The following is a 19499-nucleotide window of genomic DNA, read 5'->3' as shown; positions in this document are numbered from 1 at the left end:
TATTCACTTACACAACTTCTCAAAACTCATTTGAGATTTTATAATAGAAAATATATATATATATATATATATATATATGACGACTTGGATTAGAAATAAATTGCAATGGGACACAGCAAAATAAATAAATAATGTTTTTTAAATTGAATACCATATTGTTTGGTATGAGACATTGGTTGCCAGTCTGAGCAGTAGCAAGACTGTTTCACCTACTGATAACAGGAGCTTTGGGCCATTTTTCAATTCCCAAGTTACCTGTCAATCATTTCACTATACCACTGTTTCTTCCATAAAAAAATTGAAAATAACCATTTAATGAAACTCACTATCTCAAATGTCTTATTATTGTGTTCTGAAGCCAAGTGGAAATCATTTGTCTGAGAAGCAGTCCTGCTTATCTAGGAATGTGCTGAAACGTGAGACCAGAGAGGGGTCATGAATCTGTCAATCAAAAGAATCTCACCAGCCATCTTCCCTGACCCTGACCCCAGGTCCACCACCTTGCACTGGGTGCACGAGAATAACTTCCTGTCTGTTGTTACTTCCTCTATCCTTATTCCCTGCCGGACTTTATCAGATAATTGGAACACCACTGGACTCTCATAAATGTACCTCTGATATCACTCTCCATGCCTGTGAATAAAAATGGAGCCCTGGCTGAGAACATTAAAATAATAAGGTGGAGGACATTTGGGTTCGGTAGCCTACTATCCAATGTTTAAATGTCAGCAATTACATATGTCAAGTCCAGACAGCGTCTACAGAGAAGAGAGCTGGGAACTGGAGAGAACAGGGCCTAGTTACATCTTTACTGGAAATTTAATTGGCTAAATTGAAAAGGATAGAAAATGTAGGGAGGTTCCCAGGCATTTCATAGTCTATATTCTCCCCATCCTGAACTTTGTCTTACCTGGCTCTAAGGCACTGTCAGCCCAACATCAAAAAGATGATAATGGTTTGATAGTATACATTACATGGCAATTATAGGAATACTGCTAAAGCTAAAAAATACTGGGTTACCAAGAACAAGAAGGAAGATATTGACTTTGTCAGCTGCAATATAGGGCATTTTCTTTCTCTTTTTACCTTCTAGCACAGTGGACATCCCCAAATGTTCATATTTGAGACGTAATCCCTTATACCATTGAACTCTGTCCAGCATAGAGAGAGAAGTTACTAGTCTAGGGATGCGTCACAAATGGCACACCATTTCCTATTTATTGCAGTACTTTTGACCAGAGCCCATAGGGCGCCATTATATGGGGAATAGGGTGCTATTTGAGACACAGCCAAGGAGTTTTGGCAAGCCTCTTGTGAGAATACCTCCAACCAAAGACGTGGGATTGGGTTGAGATTAAACAACTATTAAGTGATCAGCTTTCAAAAGAGTAGACAGGGTGTCTTCAGTACTTCAGGAGGAACACAGGGTGATGTCGAAAGTTTCAAAAACCCCTAAAAGGCAACTTGGCATAAAGAGTAGATATTCATCCAGCTAAAGAAGTGGAAGTCATCCCCACTATGTTCACTTTGTGAACTCTTTCACAATAACCTGAATGGAATCTTATAGTGTTATTGTTTTACACTGGGCCACTGAGAAATGAGAGATGCTGAGCGATTCATTTTATGTATAACCACATTGGTTTATTATTTTGGGGCTAAATAAAGCTAACTTTTACTGAGCTCTCAACTCCAAAGTCAAAAATAGAAATGAACTAGAATCATTTGTTTTGTTTGAAGGCACTCTTCTGGGATATTGGGATGCTAGCCACCATCTCAGCACTGGTGTTGACTGGGGACATGCTTTGCTGCTGGGACATACTCTACTCATCTCTGATCAATAGGATTCAATGGGAAGAAGCAACCTGCAACGGTGTATTGTACTGCACTGTACAAAGCAAGCGATGGGCTTGGATGTGTCAGGATGCCTGGGACTATGGTCGTTGTTTACCAGCAGGTACGGTGAGGTATGCGGGGATTGGCAGGGCTAGAGGCCCATGTACGTGCAAGGGGACACGGGACCAGAGATGAGGGACACACTGAAAGAACAGTGGCTGCTGTTTATGAATAGAATACAGACAGAAACACCCTCGTCTTGCCCTTCAATCTGAACAATCTCACATTTCTGTAAGTGTTATTTATGGGGTGCCAAGCATATCGCCCCTACAGTGTAAGATTGAAAGAGAAAGATGAAAACAAAAAAAGCTAAGGCCACAGGTTTCTTTCGACAATCCTCCTCCGTCGCAGACTCACAGTGTCCCAGACTGGCCTACGACTCACCCCATCACCTCCTCTTCCCCCCTCAGTTACACAAAATAACAATCCTTCAGAACAAATAAATGTTACAACAATAGAACGGTGAAACAATGCCTGGCCGAGGCTGTTTATACAGAGTAGATAAGGCCTTTATCAGTGATGCTCCTTCTGAGGGAGACCTAATAGGATCTGATAAGGGCACTCCCACCATGCCCTCATTGGGATCAGCAGGGGATGGGGGAGGACAGGGGGCAGGAAGGGGTAAGGAATGCCTCCAGGCCCTGGACCTGGCCGGGCCAGACATGTCACGTCTTGATTGATGGGCCACGCGTGGTCCGCCGTCAGCTGGGAAACACTGACTGTTCAAACCAAGATAAAAGGTTGTGAAGTTCAGTTTATATATCCCAACACTGTACTATGCACTTTCTGTACTGTACTAGGTTCTTTTTTTTACAGAATGTTACAGCACAGCCACATCTCTGATAAGGCAGGACTTATTATGATTGAGTTTCTAGCTCTTTCATTCACTCGTGGCACTGGCTTTAAGTGGGTAGATGAGTGTTATTTGGCTTCATGCCCACCACATTTCCTTCTTCCTTTTTGCACCCCAAACTTCCCAATAATAATGGCCAGCCAGGCCAGATCTCAGCTAACTGGGATATAGATCCTGCTCCAGTCACCCAGCCAGGCCAGATCTCAGCTAGCTGGGATATAGATCCTGCTCCAGTCACCCAGCCAGGCCAGCTCTCAGCTAGCTGGGATATAGATCCTGCTCCAGTCACCCAGCCAGGCCAGATCTCAGCAAGCTGGGATATAGATCCTGCTCCAGTCACCCAGCGAGGTCTGGGAAAGTGCTGACCACACACCGCTTAACTAAGAATGAGTATATTGCTGTTGATCTTAGGACATTGTCCACTCAAAAACACAGCTAAGATAAAAATGTCCAAGCAGTATATTCACCCATAAGCCTGTTCAGCTGTGATACTCTGTAGTGCTTGTGGTGGTGTGATGTTTTGTCTGCTATCTGTCTGCTGCATATAAGACGTCACTGTCATTGAGCAAAAGCCAAGTGGTTGGTGCTGGGCTGAAAACCCTGAGGTTCCTAGGCAGCTGCCTGTCATGGAAATACTGTACGGTCATGTGGGACTACCTAAACATGATATCCTGAAGGTCAAAACATCTAATTAAAAATAGGAGGGGGAGGGGAGGAGTCAGAGCACTGGAAAGCCAGCAGTCAACTAGAATCACACTATAGACCTGCTGAAACCTATGGCTCCCTTCCATGGCCCAGTCAGTCAGTCTGCCACCTACATGTAGAAAACACCCAGAATTACCCTACCAGCTGCACCAACCTGAGAGCAATTTAGAGAAATTAAGCTTTTATTGTTGGGCATGCTCTCTCTACTTCTTTTCAGTTGGCAGGGAGCAAGGGAGAGATAGGGATAGGAGCATGAGGAAGAGTAGACTAGACAGATGAGTGTGCAGCATGGTGTACTGTGGTGTAGTATAGGTGTAGTGTTTTTATTTAACCAGGTAAGTTGACTGAGAACACATTCTCATTTACAGCAACAACCTGGGGAATAGTTACAGGGGAGAGGAGGGGGATGAATGCGCCAATTGGAAGCTGGGGATGATTAGGTGGCCATGATGGTATGAGGGCCAGATTGGGAATTTAGCCAGGACACCGGGGTTAACACCCCTACTCTTACGATAAGTGCAATGGGATCTTTAATGACCTCAGAGAGTCAGGACACCCGTTTAACATCCCATCTGAAAGACAGCACCATACACAGGGCAGTGTCCCCAATCACATCCCTGGGTCATTGGGATATTTTTTAGACCAGAGGAAAGGGGGCCTCCTACTGGCCGTCCAACAATACTTCCAGCAGCATCTGGTCTCTGATCCAGGACCAACCCTGCTTAGCTTCAGAAGCAAGCCAGCAGTGGTATGCAGGGTGGTATGCTGCTGGCACATAGTGAAGTGTAGTGTGGTGTAGTGTAGTGTAGTGTAGTGTAGTGTAGTGCAGTGTGGTGTGGTGTGGTGTAGTGTAGTGTGGTGTGGTGTGGTGTAGTGTAGTGTGGTGGGATGCAGTGTAGTGTACTGTGGTGTAGTGTGGTGTGGTGTAGTGTAGTGTGGTGTGGTGTAGTGTGGTGTAGTGTACTGTAGTGTAGTGTTGCGTGGTGTAGTGCAGTGTAGTGTACTGTAGTGTAGTGTAGTGTGGTGTGGTGTGGTGTGGTGTAGTGTGGTGTGGTGTAGTGTACTGTACTGTAGTGTACTGTACTGTACTGTAGTGTAGTGTACTGTAGTGTAGTGTAGTGTAGTGTAGTGTGGTGGGGTGCAGTGTAGTGGGGTGTAGTGTAGTGTACTGTGGTGTAGTGTAGTGTAGTGGGGTGTGGTGTAGTGTAGTGTAGTGTAGTGGGGTGTAGTGTAGTGTAGTGGGGTGTAGTGTAGTGTAGTGGGGTAAAGTGTAGTGGGGTGTAGTGTAGTGTAGTGTAGTGTAGTGTAGAGTGGTGTGGTGTAGTGTGGTGTAGTGTACTGTAGTGTAGTGTTGTGTGGTGTAGTGCAGTGTAGTGTAGTGCAGTGTAGTGTAGTGTGGTGTGGTGTGGTGTGGTGTAGTGTGGTGTAGTGTACTGTAGTGTAGTGTACTGTAGTGTAGTGTGGTGGGGTGCAGTGTAGTGGGGTGTAGTGTAGTGTACTGTGGTGTAGTGTAGTGTAGTGGGGTGTGGTGTAGTGTAGTGTGGTGTAGTGTAGTGTAGTGGGGTGTAGTGTAGTGTAGTGGGGTGTAGTGTAGTGTAGTGGGGTGTAGTGTAGTATAGTGTGGTGTAGTGTAGTGTAGTGGGGTGTAGTGTAGTGTAGTGGGGTGTAGTGTACTGTAGTGTAGTTTAGTGTGGTGTAGTGTAGTGTAGTATGGTGTAGTGTAGTGTGGTGTGGTGTAGTGTAGTGTAGTGTAGTGTGGTGTTGTGTAGTGTGGTGTGGTGTGGTGTAGTTTGGTGTAGTGTAGTGTGGTGTGGTGTGGTGTGGGTGTAGTGTAGTGTAGTGTGGTGTAGTGTAGTGTAGTGTAGTGTGGTGTTGTGTAGTGTGGTGTAGTGTAGTGTGGTGTAGTTTGGTGTAGTGTAGTGTGGTGTGGTGTGGTGTGGGTGTAGTGTAGTGTGGTGTAGTCTAGTGTAGTGTGGTGTAGTGTAGTGGGGTGTAGTGTAGTGTGGTGTAGTGTGGTGTGGTGTAGTGAAGTGTGGTGTGGTGTAGTGTGGTGTAGTGTACTGTAGTGTAGTGTTGTGTGGTGTAGTGCAGTGTAGTGTAGTGTAGTGTAGTGTGGTGTGGTGTGGTGTGGTGTAGTGTAGTGTTGTGTGGTGTAGTGCAGTGTAGTGTAGTGTAGTGTAGTGTGGTGTAGTGTGGTGTAGTGTACTGTAGTGTAGTGTTGTGTGGTGTAGTGCAGTGTAGTGTAGTGTAGTGTGGTGTGGTGTGGTGTAGTGTGGTGTAGTGTACTGTAGTGTAGTGTACTGTAGTGTAGTGTAGTGTGTAGTGTAGTGTGGTGGGGTGCAGTGTAGTGGGGTGTAGTATAGTGTACTGTGGTGTAGTGTAGTGGGGTGTGGTGTAGTGTAGTGTGGTGTAGTGTAGTGTAGTGTAGTGGGGTGTAGTGTGATGTAGTGTAGTGTAGTGGGGTGTAGTGTAGTGTACTGTAGTGTAGTGTGGTGTAGTGTAGTGTAGTATGGTGTAGTGTAGTGTGGTGTGGTGTAGTGTAGTGTAGTGTGGTGTTGTGTAGTGTGGTGTGGTGTAGTGTAGTGTGGTGTAGTTTGGTGTAGTGTAGTGTGGTGGTGTGGTGTGGTGTGGTGTAGTGTAGTGTGGTGTAGTTTGGTGTAGTGTGGTGTGGGTGTAGTGTAGTGTAGTGTGGTGTAGTGTAGTGTAGTGTGGTGTGGGTGTAGTGTGGTGTAGTGTAGTGTGGTGTTGTGTAGTGTGGTGTGGTGTGGTGTGGGTGTAGTGTAGTGTAGTGTGGTATGGTGTAGTGTAGTGTGGTGTTGTGTAGTGTGGTGTGGTGTGGGTGTGGGTGTAGTGGTGTGGTGTAGTGTAGTGTGGTGTGGTGTGGTGTGGTGTAGTGTGGGTATAGTTTGGTGTAGTGTAGTGTGGTGTGGTGTGGGTGTAGTGTGGTGTAGTGTAGTGTAGTGTAGTGTGTTTGGTGTAGTGTGGTGTAGTGTGATGTGGTGTAGTGTGGTGTGGTGCGGTGTGGTGTAGTGTGGTGTGGTGTAGTGTAGTGTGGTGTGGTGTGGTGTGGTGCAGTGTAGTGTAGTGTGGTGCGGTGTAGTGTAGTGTGGTGTAGTGTAGTGTGGTGTGGTGCGGTGTAGTGTAGTGTGGTGTGGTGTGGTGTGGTGTGGTGCAGTGTAGTGTGGTGTGGTGTGGTGTAGTGTAGTGTGGTGTCGTGTAGTGTAGTGTGGTATGGTGCAGTGTAGTGTGGTGTGGTGTAGTGTAGTGTGGTGTGATGTGGTGTGGGTGTGGGTGTAGTGTGGTGTGGTGTGGTGTAGTGTAGTGTGGTGTAGTGTGGTGTAGTGTGGGTATAGTTTGGTGTAGTGTAGTGTGGTGTGGTGTGGTGTGGTGTGGGTGTAGTGTGGTGTAGTGTAGTGTAGTGTAGTGTGTTTGGTGTAGTGTGGTGTAGTGTGGTGTGGTGTGGTGTGGTGCAGTGTAGTGTAGCGTAGTGTGGTGTAGTGTAGTGTAGTGTGGTGTGGTGTAGTGTGGTGTGGTGTGGTGTGGTGCAGTGTAGTGTAGTGTAGTGTGGTGTAGTGTAGTGTGGTGTGGTGCGGTGCGGTGTGGTGTAGTGTGGTGTGGTGTGGTGCAGTGTAGTGTAGTGTGGTGTGGTGTGGGTGTAGTGTAGTGTAGTGTGGTGTAGTGTAGTGTGGTGTTGTGTAGTGTGGTGTGGGTGTAGTGTGGTGTAGTGTAGTGTAGTGTTGTGTGGTGTAGTGTGATGTAGTGTGGTGTAGTGGGGTGTGGTGTAGTGTGTTGTGGTGTGGGTGTAGTTTGGTGTAGTGTAGTGTGGTGTGGGTGTAGTGTGGTGTGGTGTAGTTTGGTGTAGTGTAGTGTAGTGTACTGTAGTGTAGTGTAGTGTAGTGTGTAGTGTAGTGTGGTGGGGTGCAGTGTAGTGGGGTGTAGTGTAGTGTACTGTGGTGTAGTGTAGTGTAGTGGGGTGTGGTGTAGTGTAGTGTAGTGTAGTGGGGTGTAGTGTAGTGTAGTGGGGTGTAGTGTAGTGTAGTGGGGTGTAGTGTAGTGGGGTGTAGTGTAGTGTAGTGTAGAGTGGTGTGGTGTAGTGTGGTGTAGTGTACTGTAGTGTAGTGTTGTGTGGTGTAGTGCAGTGTAGTGTAGTGCAGTGTAGTGTAGTGTGGTGTGGTGTGGTGTGGTGTAGTGTGGTGTAGTGTACTGTAGTGTAGTGTACTGTAGTGTAGTGTGGTGGGGTGCAGTGTAGTGGGGTGTAGTGTAGTGTACTGTGGTGTAGTGTAGTGTAGTGGGGTGTGGTGTAGTGTAGTGTGGTGTAGTGTAGTGTAGTGGGGTGTAGTGTAGTGTAGTGGGGTGTAGTGTAGTGTAGTGGGGTGTAGTGTAGTATAGTGTGGTGTAGTGTAGTGTAGTGGGGTGTAGTGTAGTGGGGTGTAGTGTACTGTAGTGTAGTTTAGTGTGGTGTAGTGTAGTGTAGTATGGTGTAGTGTAGTGTGGTGTGGTGTAGTGTAGTGTAGTGTAGTGTGGTGTTGTGTAGTGTGGTGTGGTGTAGTTTGGTGTAGTGTAGTGTGGTGTGGTGTGGTGTGGGTGTAGTGTAGTGTAGTGTGGTGTAGTGTAGTGTAGTGTAGTGTGGTGTTGTGTAGTGTGGTGTAGTGTAGTGTGGTGTAGTTTGGTGTAGTGTAGTGTGGTGTGGTGTGGTGTGGGTGTAGTGTAGTGTGGTGTAGTCTAGTGTAGTGTGGTGTAGTGTAGTGGGGTGTAGTGTAGTGTGGTGTAGTGTGGTGTGGTGTAGTGTAGTGTGGTGTGGTGTAGTGTACTGTGGTGTAGTGTAGTGTAGTGGGGTGTGGTGTAGTGTAGTGTAGTGTAGTGGGGTGTAGTGTAGTGTAGTGGGGTGTAGTGTAGTGTAGTGGGGTGTAGTGTAGTGGGGTGTAGTGTAGTGTAGTGTAGAGTGGTGTGGTGTAGTGTGGTGTAGTGTACTGTAGTGTAGTGTTGTGTGGTGTAGTGCAGTGTAGTGTAGTGCAGTGTAGTGTAGTGTGGTGTGGTGTGGTGTGGTGTAGTGTGGTGTAGTGTACTGTAGTGTAGTGTACTGTAGTGTAGTGTGGTGGGGTGCAGTGTAGTGGGGTGTAGTGTAGTGTACTGTGGTGTAGTGTAGTGGGGTGTGGTGTGGTGTAGTGTAGTGTGGTGTAGTGTAGTGTAGTGGGGTGTAGTGTAGTGTAGTGGGGTGTAGTGTAGTGTAGTGGGGTGTAGTGTAGTATAGTGTGGTGTAGTGTAGTGTAGTGGGGTGTAGTGTAGTGGGGTGTAGTGTACTGTAGTGTAGTTTAGTGTGGTGTAGTGTAGTGTAGTATGGTGTAGTGTAGTGTGGTGTGGTGTAGTGTAGTGTAGTGTAGTGTGGTGTTGTGTAGTGTGGTGTGGTGTGCTGTAGTTTGGTGTAGTGTAGTGTGGTGTGGTGTGGTGTGGGTGTAGTGTAGTGTAGTGTGGTGTAGTGTAGTGTAGTGTAGTGTGGTGTTGTGTAGTGTGGTGTAGTGTAGTGTGGTGTAGTTTGGTGTAGTGTAGTGTGGTGTGGTGTGGTGTGGGTGTAGTGTAGTGTGGTGTAGTCTAGTGTAGTGTGGTGTAGTGTAGTGGGGTGTAGTGTAGTGTGGTGTAGTGTGGTGTGGTGTAGTGTAGTGTGGTGTGGTGTAGTGTGGTGTAGTGTACTGTAGTGTAGTGTTGTGTGGTGTAGTGCAGTGTAGTGTAGTGTAGTGTAGTGTGGTGTGGTGTGGTGTGGTGTGGTGTAGTGTAGTGTTGTGTGGTGTAGTGCAGTGTAGTGTAGTGTAGTGTAGTGTGGTGTAGTGTGGTGTAGTGTACTGTAGTGTAGTGTTGTGTGGTGTAGTGCAGTGTAGTGTAGTGTAGTGTGGTGTGGTGTGGTGTAGTGTGGTGTAGTGTACTGTAGTGTAGTGTACTGTAGTGTAGTGTAGTGTGTAGTGTAGTGTGGTGGGGTGCAGTGTAGTGGGGTGTAGTATAGTGTACTGTGGTGTAGTGTAGTGGGGTGTGGTGTAGTGTAGTGTGGTGTAGTGTAGTGGGGTGTAGTGTGATGTAGTGTAGTGTAGTGGGCTGTAGTGTAGTGTAGTGTAGTGTAGTGTAGTGTACTGTAGTGTAGTGTGGTGTAGTGTAGTGTAGTATGGTGTAGTGTAGTGTGGTGTGGTGTAGTGTAGTGTAGTGTAGTGTAGTTTGGTGTAGTGTAGTGTAGTGTGGTGGTGTGGTGTGGTGTGGTGTAGTGTAGTGTGGTGTAGTTTGGTGTAGTGTGGTGTGGGTGTAGTGTAGTGTAGTGTGGTGTAGTGTAGTGTAGTGTGGTGTGGGTGTAGTGTGGTGTAGTGTAGTGTGGTGTTGTGTAGTGTGGTGTGGTGTGGTGTGGGTGTAGTGTAGTGTAGTGTGGTATGGTGTAGTGTAGTGTGGTGTTGTGTAGTATGGTGTGGTGTGGGTGTGGGTGTAGTGGTGTGGTGTAGTGTAGTGTGGTGTGGTGTGGTGTGGTGTGGTGTAGTGTGGGTATAGTTTGGTGTAGTGTAGTGTGGTGTGGTGTGGTGTGGTGTGGGTGTAGTGTGGTGTAGTGTAGTGTAGTGTAGTGTGTTTGGTGTAGTGTGGTGTAGTGTGATGTGGTGTAGTGTGGTGTGGTGCGGTGTGGTGTAGTGTGGTGTAGTGTAGTGTGGTGTGGTGTGGTGTGGTGCAGTGTAGTGTAGTGTGGTGCGGTGTAGTGTAGTGTGGTGTAGTGTAGTGTGGTGTGGTGCGGTGTAGTGTAGTGTGGTGTGGTGTGGTGTGGTGCAGTGTAGTGTGGTGTGGTGTAGTGTAGTGTGGTGTCGTGTAGTGTAGTGTGGTATGGTGCAGTGTAGTGTGGTGTGGTGTAGTGTAGTGTGGTGTGATGTGGTGTGGGTGTGGGTGTAGTGTGGTGTGGTGTGGTGTAGTGTAGTGTGGTGTAGTGTGGTGTAGTGTGGGTATAGTTTGGTGTAGTGTAGTGTGGTGTGGTGTGGTGTGGTGTGGGTGTAGTGTGGTGTAGTGTAGTGTAGTGTAGTGTGTTTGGTGTAGTGTGGTGTAGTGTGGTGTGGTGTGGTGCAGTGTAGTGTAGCGTAGTGTGGTGTAGTGTAGTGTAGTGTGGTGTTGTGTAGTGTGGTGTGGTGTGGTGTGGTGCAGTGTAGTGTAGTGTAGTGTGGTGTAGTGTAGTGTGGTGTGGTGCGGTGCGGTGTGGTGTAGTGTGGTGTGGTGTGGTGTGGTGCAGTGTGGTGTGGGTGTAGTGTAGTGTAGTGTGGTGTAGTGTAGTGTGGTGTAGTGTAGTGTGGTGTTGTGTAGTGTGGTGTGTGGTGTAGTGTGGTGTGGTGTGGTGTGGTGTGGTGCAGTGTAGTGTGGTGTGGTGTGGTGTAGTGTAGTGTGGTGTCGTGTAGTGTAGTGTGGTATGGTGCAGTGTAGTGTGGTGTGGTGTAGTGTAGTGTGGTGTGATGTGGTGTGGGTGTGGGTGTAGTGTGGTGTGGTGTGGTGTAGTGTAGTGTGGTGTAGTGTGGTGTAGTGTGGGTATAGTTTGGTGTAGTGTAGTGTGGTGTGGTGTGGTGTGGTGTGGGTGTGAGTGTGGTGTAGTGTAGTGTAGTGTAGTGTGTTTGGTGTAGTGTGGTGTAGTGTGGTGTGGTGTGGTGTGGTGCAGTGTAGCGTAGTGTGGTGTAGTGTAGTGTAGTGTGGTGTGGTGTAGTGTGGTGTGGTGTGGTGTGGTGCAGTGTAGTGTAGTGTAGTGTGGTGTAGTGTAGTGTGGTGTGGTGCGGTGTAGTGTGGTGTGGTGTGGTGTGGTGCAGTGTAGTGTAGTGTGGTGTGGTGTGGGTGTAGTGTAGTGTAGTGTGGTGTAGTGTAGTGTGGTGTTGTGTAGTGTGGTGTGGGTGTAGTGTGGTGTAGTGTAGTGTAGTGTTGTGTGGTGTAGTGTGATGTAGTGTGGTGTAGTGGGGTGTGGTGTAGTGTGTTGTGGTGTGGGTGTAGTTTGGTGTAGTGTAGTGTGGTGTGGGTGTAGTGTGGTGTGGTGTAGTTTGGTGTAGTGTAGTGTAGTGTAGTGTAGTGTGGTGTGGTGTGGTGTGGGTGTAGTGTAGTGTAGTGTAGTGTGGTGTGGTGCAGTGTAGTGCAGTGTAGTGTGGTGTAGTGTGGTGTGGTGCGGGTGTGGTGTGGTGTGGTGTAGTGTGGTGTGGTGTGGTGTGGGTGTAGTTTGGTGTAGTGTAGTGTGGTGTGGGTGTAGTGTGGTGTGGTGTAGTTTGGTGTAGTGTAGTGTAGTGTTGTGTAGTGTAGTGTGGTGTGGTGTGGTGTGGTGTGGGTGTAGTGTAGTGTAGTGTGGTGTAGTGTGGTGTGGTGTGGGTGTAGTGTAGTGTGGTGTGGTGTAGTGTAGTGTGGTGTTGTGTAGTGTGGTGTGGTGTGGTGTAGTGTAGTGTAGTGTGGTGTCGTGTAGTGTGGTGTAGTGTGGTGTAGTGTGGTGTAGTGTGGTGTGGTGTAGTGTGGGTATAGTTTGGTGTAGTGTGGTGTGGTGTGGTGTGGGTGTAGTGTAGTGTAGTGTGTTTGGTGTAGTGTGGTGTGGTGTAGTGTGGTGTGGTGTGGTGCGGTGTAGTGTAGTGTAGTGTGATGTGGTGCAGTCTAGTGTGGTGTGGTGTAGTGTAGTGTGGTGTGGTGTGGTGCGGTGTAGTGTAGTGTGGTGTGGTGCAGTGTAGTGTAGTGTGGTGTAGTGTAGTGTGGTGTGGTGTAGTGTGGTGTGGTGTGGTGCGGTGCAGTGTAGTGTAGTGTGGTGTGGTGCGGTGTAGTGTAGTGTGGTGTGGTGTGGTGTAGTGTGGTGTGGTGTAGTGTAGTGTAGTGTGGTGCGGTGCAGTGTAGTGTGGTGTGGTGTGGTGTGGTGCGGTGCAGTGTAGTGTAGTGTGGTGTGGTGTGGTGCAGTGTAGTGTGGTGTGGTGTGGTGCAGTGTAGTGTAGTGTGGTGTGGTGTGGGTGTAGTGTAGTGTGGTGTAGTGTAGTGTTGTGTAGTGTGGTGTGGGTGTAGTGTGGTGTAGTGTAGTGTAGTGTTGTGTGGTGTAGTGTGATGTAGTGTGGTGTAGTGTGGTGTGGTGTAGTGTGGTGTGGTGTGGTGTGGGTGTAGTTTGGTGTAGTGTAGTGTGGTGTGGGTGTAGTGTGGTGTGGTGTAGTTTGGTGTAGTGTAGTGTAGTGTTGTGTAGTGTAGTGTGGTGTGGTGTGGTGTGGGTGTAGTGTAGTGTAGTGTGGTGTAGTGTAGTGTAGTGTGGTGTGGTGTGGTGTGGGTGTAGTGTAGTGTAGTGTGGTGTGGTGTGGTGTAGTGTGGTGTTGTGTAGTGTGGTGTGGTGTGGTGTGGGTGTGGGTGTAGTGTGGTGTGGTGTAGTGTAGTGTAGTGTGGTGTCGTGTAGTGTGGTGTAGTGTGGTGTGGTGTAGTGTGGGTATAGTTTGGTGTAGTGTGGTGTGGTGTGGTGTGGGTGTAGTGTAGTGTAGTGTGTTTGGTGTAGTGTGGTGTGGTGTAGTGTGGTGTGGTGTGGTGTAGTGTAGTGTAGTGTGGTGTGGTGTGGTGTGGTGCAGTCTAGTGTGGTGTGGTGTAGTGTAGTGTGGTGTGGTGTGGTGCGGTGTAGTGTAGTGTGGTGTGGTGCAGTGTAGTGTAGTGTGGTGTAGTGTAGTGTGGTGTGGTGTAGTGTGGTGTAGTGTGGTGTGGTGCGGTGCAGTGTAGTGTAGTGTGGTGTGGTGCAGTGTAGTGTGGTGTAGTGTAGTGTGGTGTGGTGTGGTGTGGTGTAGTGTGGTGTGGTGTAGTGTAGTGTAGTGTGGTGCGGTGCAGTGTGGTGTGGTGTGGTGTGGTGCGGTGTAGTGTAGTGTGGTGTGGTGTGGTGCAGTGTAGTGTGGTGTGGTGTGGTGTGGTGCGGTGTGGTATAGTGTAGTGTGGTGTGGTGCAGTGTAGTGTGGTGTGGTGTAGTGTAGTGTGGTGTGGTGCAGTGTAGTGTGGTGTGGTGTAGTGTAGTGTGGTGTGGTGTGGTGCAGTGTAGTGTAGTGTGGTGTGGTGTGGTGCAGTGTAGTGTGGTGTAGTGTAGTGTGGTGTGGTGTGGTGTAGTGTAGTGTGGTGTGGTGTGGTGTGGTGCAGTGTAGTGTAGTGTGGTGTAGTGTTGTGTGGTCTAGTGTGGTGTGGTGTAGTGTGGTGTAGTGTGGTGTAGTGTGGTGTGGTGTGGTGCGGTGTAGTGTAGTGTAGTGTAGTGTGGTGTGGTGTGGTGTGGTGTGGTGTAGCACAGGGGTGCCGCTGAGGATGCTGGCTTGACAACGCCTCACTCAACTGTAGGCCAGTTTTATCAACACCCCTACTCTGCAGACAAAACAAACTGTTCCTAACAATCTCAACACTGTTCCCAAGTAGCTCCACTCACATACAACACAACATCACCCTCCTCCTCTCAGCTTGGAATATTCCCAAGACCATGTGACTGAGTTGGTTGTTGGGAAGTGCTATAGGAACATTAAAGATGTGTTTTCAATTCTCCCTTGGGTCATATTGTTTGTGTTAAATGTGAGATTCTTTGGCTAAAAGCATCTGCCAAATGACTCATTATCTAGATAGATTCCAAATGAGGAGAGAAAGAGCTGCCTCCCAAATAGTCAGATTGATGTACCTTTGGACAGCATACACTTTAAATGCCCATACTTGGCATAGATGTGCATGTTTAGGATGATGTGTTTCAATGTTGAGCCCAAGGCATGTCACTGATACGTACCAGCCTTGATTCTGATTGACCACATCAATACACTAATTTCCATAGTTCCATAGTTCTTGCCTTGGCTTCTCTTCCCAGCAGTGCCAGATGTTTGGGAGGGAGATGGTTTGCCCAAGTCAAGACCCAGAGTTTTTTTTTAGAGCACTTATTCCACACCTGTAGTAGTAGGCCTGCATGGCAAACTGTTTATTTGTTCTGTGGGTGGCTCCCCTGGCTCCCGCTGAACTACGGCTACCACCGAATCTTAGAAACAAACAAGCTAGAGAGAGGCCTGGTTTGGCAGCTCCTCTCAGCAAGCTGAAGCCAAAACAATTAGGGAGGAGTAAGACGACTTATTACTATCACGACAATTCTATTACCTTCCCATTCACCTCAGTAACAGGGTGAATAAACAACCTGCATAACTCATAACCACCTAAATCTATGTCATTAGGTGAAGGGCACACAGAACAGGCCGTAGCCGATGATTGGTTGGAGGGATGGGTTCCTACCTTGGCAAGTCCTCTCATTGGTCAGCAGCTTGTAGCCCTTCTTGCAGCTGCACTCGAAGCTGCCCACTGTGTTCCGACACACGTGGTCACATCCCCCATTGTTCAGGCGGCACTCGTCAATGTCTGAGGACAGAAAACACATACAGCAGAGAACTCACTCCAACACACAGACAGGAAGAGAGAGAAAGAACAAGAGAAGGTGCAGTAGAGAGGGTGGGGGGAGAGAGCAAGAGAGAGAGAGAGAGAGAGAGAGAGAGAGAGAGAGAGAGAGAGAAGAAAGAAAGAAAGAAAGAAAGAAAGAAAGAAAGAAAGAAAGAAAGAAAGAAAGAAAGAAAGAAAGAAAGAAAGAAAGAAAGAAAGAAAGAAAGAAAGAAAGAGAGAGGAAGAGAGAGATAGAGGGCAAGGATGTGGTGTGCGTTTGAGGGCTGCTATATGTATGTGTGATGGATGACTCTGGGGCCTAGCAGTCTGGGAGCAGTCGGGGTGTTAAGTAGAGTATGATAATCCACACGGCTGACTGGAGATCCATCCCAGAGAGAGAAGAGAGAGATGCACAGGGAAAGTGCATCAGGGATTTCTCCTTAGATCTGGGACGGGTATGATCTGGGTCTGTATGTGTTTAGAATAGATCACAGCTCTTACAGAAACAGCAAGGGGAAAACTATGTCTCAGCAGCACAGCCCCACCACAGCTCGACCATTCTTTCATCGTCAATAACAAATCAATACATTATATAGCTCACCCGGGCTTTGATCGGGACTTGGCCTGGCAGGTTCGATCAGACTAACTCTGAATCATCATTGTAAATGAAGCATCCGTCTCTTGAGGGACAGTTTAGTACATCATCTGGTTAAAATAAATGCATCAGAAATTGAATAAAATTATAATTCTCTCCTGTCTCTCTCTTCGTCTCTACCCCCTGAGAGGTCCCTTGCCCGCAGCGGGCCTCTGTTTTCTCTTGCCAGTGCTGTCTGAGGTTGTTTTCCTTTTCTTTCCTCTCAAACCAAACTAATAAACCCAATGTACTTTTATCAGAGTTGTTAGCGTAACGTTATGAGTACTGAAGGGGAAGCAGACTCCTATTCTAGGCTTTTTGGCAGCATCAACAGTCTTGAGTTTCTCCACAGAGCTCTTCTCTCTCTCTCTCTGTTATTATCTCCTTGAAATGTACTCCTAATCTAAACCGTTCTTACTCCCATGCTCTTGTTTGTATAAATTAAGAACAGCTTTTGATAAGTTGTGAGGATATCAAGCTATTTGTATTTGACAGCAACAACATATGGGTAGCTTGACAAATGGATTTGCTGCCAAAGCAATACCCAGAACAGCAGGGTCATTCGAATATATACAGTATTGAAGTGTTGGCATCATTAGACCTCAACTCTCCACTCCATCCCAATGTAAGAGCTGTGACAGAGGCAGAGGCTTCCGATGAGACAGAGGGGATGAGGCAGAGCAGGGTGGCAAGGCGCCACTGGGGAACCAGACATCAGCAGTCCTACACGCCTCAACGAGCCCACAATGCATCTCTGATTAGAGTGTCAGGTCCCTGCTCTCCAAGGCCACTGTGTGTGTGTGTGTGTGTGTGTGTGTGTGTGTGTGTGTGTGTGTGTGTGTGTGTGTGTGTGTGTGTGTGTGTGTGTGTGTGTGTGTGTGTGTGTGTGTGTGTGTGTGTGTGTGTGTGTGTGTGTGGCAGTAAAACCTTAGGAACCAGCAAGAATGACCAAAAGGAAACGCTACAAAGAATGAGTGGATAGTTTAGGAAGAAAAATAATGATTGACAGGCTTAACTGGTACTGTAACAGGGTGGAGCTTGGGTGACTGACAGAATACTATGCTTTAGAACATGAAGGACAAAGTCTGGGTTAAGTCTAGTGATAACTCATTGTATATGTGAGAGGTTGGGAGACTGTATAATTGACATTGTGAAAGGGGTGGAGATAATGTAATTGACAGGTGGATAGTTGCTGTTTGAGAGGATGAGAGGTGAGAGAGGGAGACTGGCTTTGTGTATGTGTGTTAGGTTACCTTTGCAGGTCTTGCGGTCTGGCTGGAGAGTAAAGCCAACAGGACAGCTGCAGCGGACTCCGGTCACCGCGTCATGACACGTGCTGTCACAGCCACCGTTGTTCACTGCACACGTCTCTGCAGAGAGAAACACACATGCAGTACATCACAGTTAGACACACACACCGGGATCTATAGGTGGTAGAACTGGTACCAAAACCGGATGCTTTTCATTATCCTTTTAAAAAGATGTCTATTATACAATGCAGTTCCAAAGAGGATAATACAAAGAGAGAGAAGAGACAGGAAATTGCTTCAGTAGTTTGCTCCTGTGTGGAACAAGGGAAGTGAACAAGAGAGCACAGTTAGATAATGCAACACATGATACTATGAATGATAGAGGATCAGAGTACAAAGAGCATAGTGTCAAGACATAAACAAATGAGTGTGTGCACACGTGGATGTTTGGCTGCTTTTGGGACAAGGTGAGTTAAACTCCACCCACCCCCATTCCTCCCCCAACTTCCTCACAGAACATCAACCAACTCCTCTCATGAGGCCGGCAGCTCTTCCTCCAGACAGTTGAGGTCAAAATCATTTTTTTTACCCTGGCTTTGACAAGAGCTTTCAGGCATTTTGGGGATAAAAAAGCAATTTCACCAGGCCAGTCCGTGCGTTAGCCTGATTGATTTGAAGAATGGAGGCCATTTAGTCAGGGAAGGGAGGGTAGTCCAGCTCCTCTCTAGACACTGACACATTTCACAGAGAAGACTGACTTTTAACAAAAAGCATAAGAGAATAAATTTGTTAGCACTTTAAAGAGCTTGGTGTCCGTCTGCGAGCTGTAACAGGCTTTTGGCAGCCATCGCCAAAAGCTTCAAACACTCTGGAGAAATAACACCATTAAAAACAAAACCTGATCTACTCGGGGAAATCACGATACCTTGCTACAAGGGCATCTGGTCACTCTTAGAGAAGCACATAGCATCACTTTTCCTCTAATAAGCTGAGGGATACCAGTCGGCAGTTATTTCACAAACTAGGTCTATTAAATACCCAAGAGCTTATCTCATAAAGTGCACCAGAACAGCTGGCCTGGCCGTGGGCTTCACCGCAGACTGCTGAGAGGGTTGAAACTGGTATGGAGAGGGCTTCTCACACGTGGCACCACAGAGGAAGCACAGCTGCCCCATTCTCCACAGAGAATAACTGGATCTCTGTGGGGAATACCTAAGCTAACATGAAACGGTGCTGCAGGGAGCAGCCATGATGGGGCAGACCAAACCCTTTTTATACACATCAACTCTACTGCAAGTCATAGATCAAGGAATGCTATTTAGGTGGGAGAAAGTGTTTAAGCGTTTATTGCTTGTTTCACATCTGGAAGACAGTGGCATCACGGCGACACTGTGACAGAGATCTCAGGCAGTTTGGTGCTGATATGGGCCTGGGGCTGGCTCCGGCTGTAACTTAAAGACCATGACTCGGCCATCCTGTGGAAGTCCATGGGTGCTGCGCTGGGGTAGAAAGAGAGAGAGAGCATTCCTAGCGAACCACGGTGCTGCTGTGCGGGGGAGAGTGGCACAGCCAGTGTGTTTGTCCAAGTCGCACACTGTCTGCGAGGCACTGAGAGTTGGCAGACAGGGTGATGCGGCACTGTCACGACATGCCCCCAAAACGCCAAGAGAGGCAGTATCACACCAAACAGTAATGATCATGAGGGTAGAGAAATATTTATGACGATTATGGCTTGCCAAAAAGGAAGAGGGAGACACGCTCTGGTATGTGTGTGGGTTGTGTTCTCTGGATGCAGGATGCAGACCAGCCACGTCCACAGTCAGTGTATTGGGTTATATGGGCAGACTTTTGTAAATATTCACAATATGAAGGCTCTGATATGTACGGTGTTGATTTGTATCAGTTCCATATGTTGATGTAATGTACAGTGCACCTATCTCCCTGAAGCAATAACAAAGCTTTGTCATTTGACTGCCAAATTACACCTACGTGGTGATAAGCTTTGGTTGTTTGCCAAGGGGCGACATACCTCTTGCTGGCTGCCAATAAAATGCATTTGATTTTGGGAGGACATAGGCAACAAGTCCAAAGTGGCTGTTACCACCAATTGGATAGTTGAACCAAATATTTTATAAGCCTTAAAAATGATAAATCAGCATTGAGTTATATATGGTTTATTTGAACAACGACAAAGAAACACACACACACACACACACACACACACATACTCCTCCAAATAAAAGCCTCTGAGTTCACCTAGCAGCAGACATGCAGTTAGAATTGGGTTATTCTGAAAATAGTGCACAAAAAGGTTATTTCAGACGGAAGAAAAATGATGTAGGGAATGCTTTTTGAATAATAAAAAAAACAATAGGACGATAACAACCCCTGAAAATGGTTTGCAAATTTCCTTTACTGCTGTAGCTTTGAAAGCAACCCCAAGAGCAAGCTTTTGTCAGGCTGGGCTGTATGGATTTCTGGGCTCATTAAGCAATGCTCTTTGAGCTCAGTTTGAGCTGACTGAAACCTCAGCAGAAAGCATGAGCCACCATGGTAACTCACTCACAATGATCTTTTTCCCCCTCTCTCTCTCTCTCCCTCCTCCTCGCCCTCCTCCTCTCCCACTCTCTCTCCCTCTCTCCCTCCTCCTCTCCCTATCTCTCTCTGCTTATTTTTCTTGTCACTTCTGTCAGATCATAACAGCATAATTTATACAGCAAAAAAAAAATCTCCAATTATATTGATCATAATATTGAGCTTGATAGAGAGGGTGACTGTTGTACACTCTACACCCAATCTTAAA

At 47.3% G+C, this 19499-nt stretch overlaps 1 protein-coding gene across 4 annotated transcripts in view; it reads right to left on the bottom strand.

Moving 5' to 3' along the window:
- The window catches only part of LOC106566910 (signal peptide, CUB and EGF-like domain-containing protein 3), a 101785-nt gene that overhangs the window by 16594 nt on the left and 65692 nt on the right, over window positions 1–19499 (bottom strand). For all 4 annotated transcript variants that reach the window (XM_014135494.2, XM_014135495.2, XM_014135496.2 and 1 more), the window contains 2 exons: window positions 16700–16816; window positions 14672–14794 (listed from right to left, as the gene is read on the bottom strand). In XM_014135494.2, the coding sequence (XP_013990969.1) occupies window positions 14672–14794; window positions 16700–16816 (240 nt within the window). The remainder of the gene's footprint in view (window positions 1–14671; window positions 14795–16699; window positions 16817–19499) is intronic.

The sequence above is a fragment of the Salmo salar genome, chromosome ssa13 (genome assembly GCF_905237065.1).
Source record: "Salmo salar chromosome ssa13, Ssal_v3.1, whole genome shotgun sequence".
In the NCBI taxonomy this organism is placed as follows: domain Eukaryota; kingdom Metazoa; phylum Chordata; class Actinopteri; order Salmoniformes; family Salmonidae; genus Salmo; species Salmo salar.
This window is presented reverse-complemented; position numbering and strand designations above follow the sequence as displayed.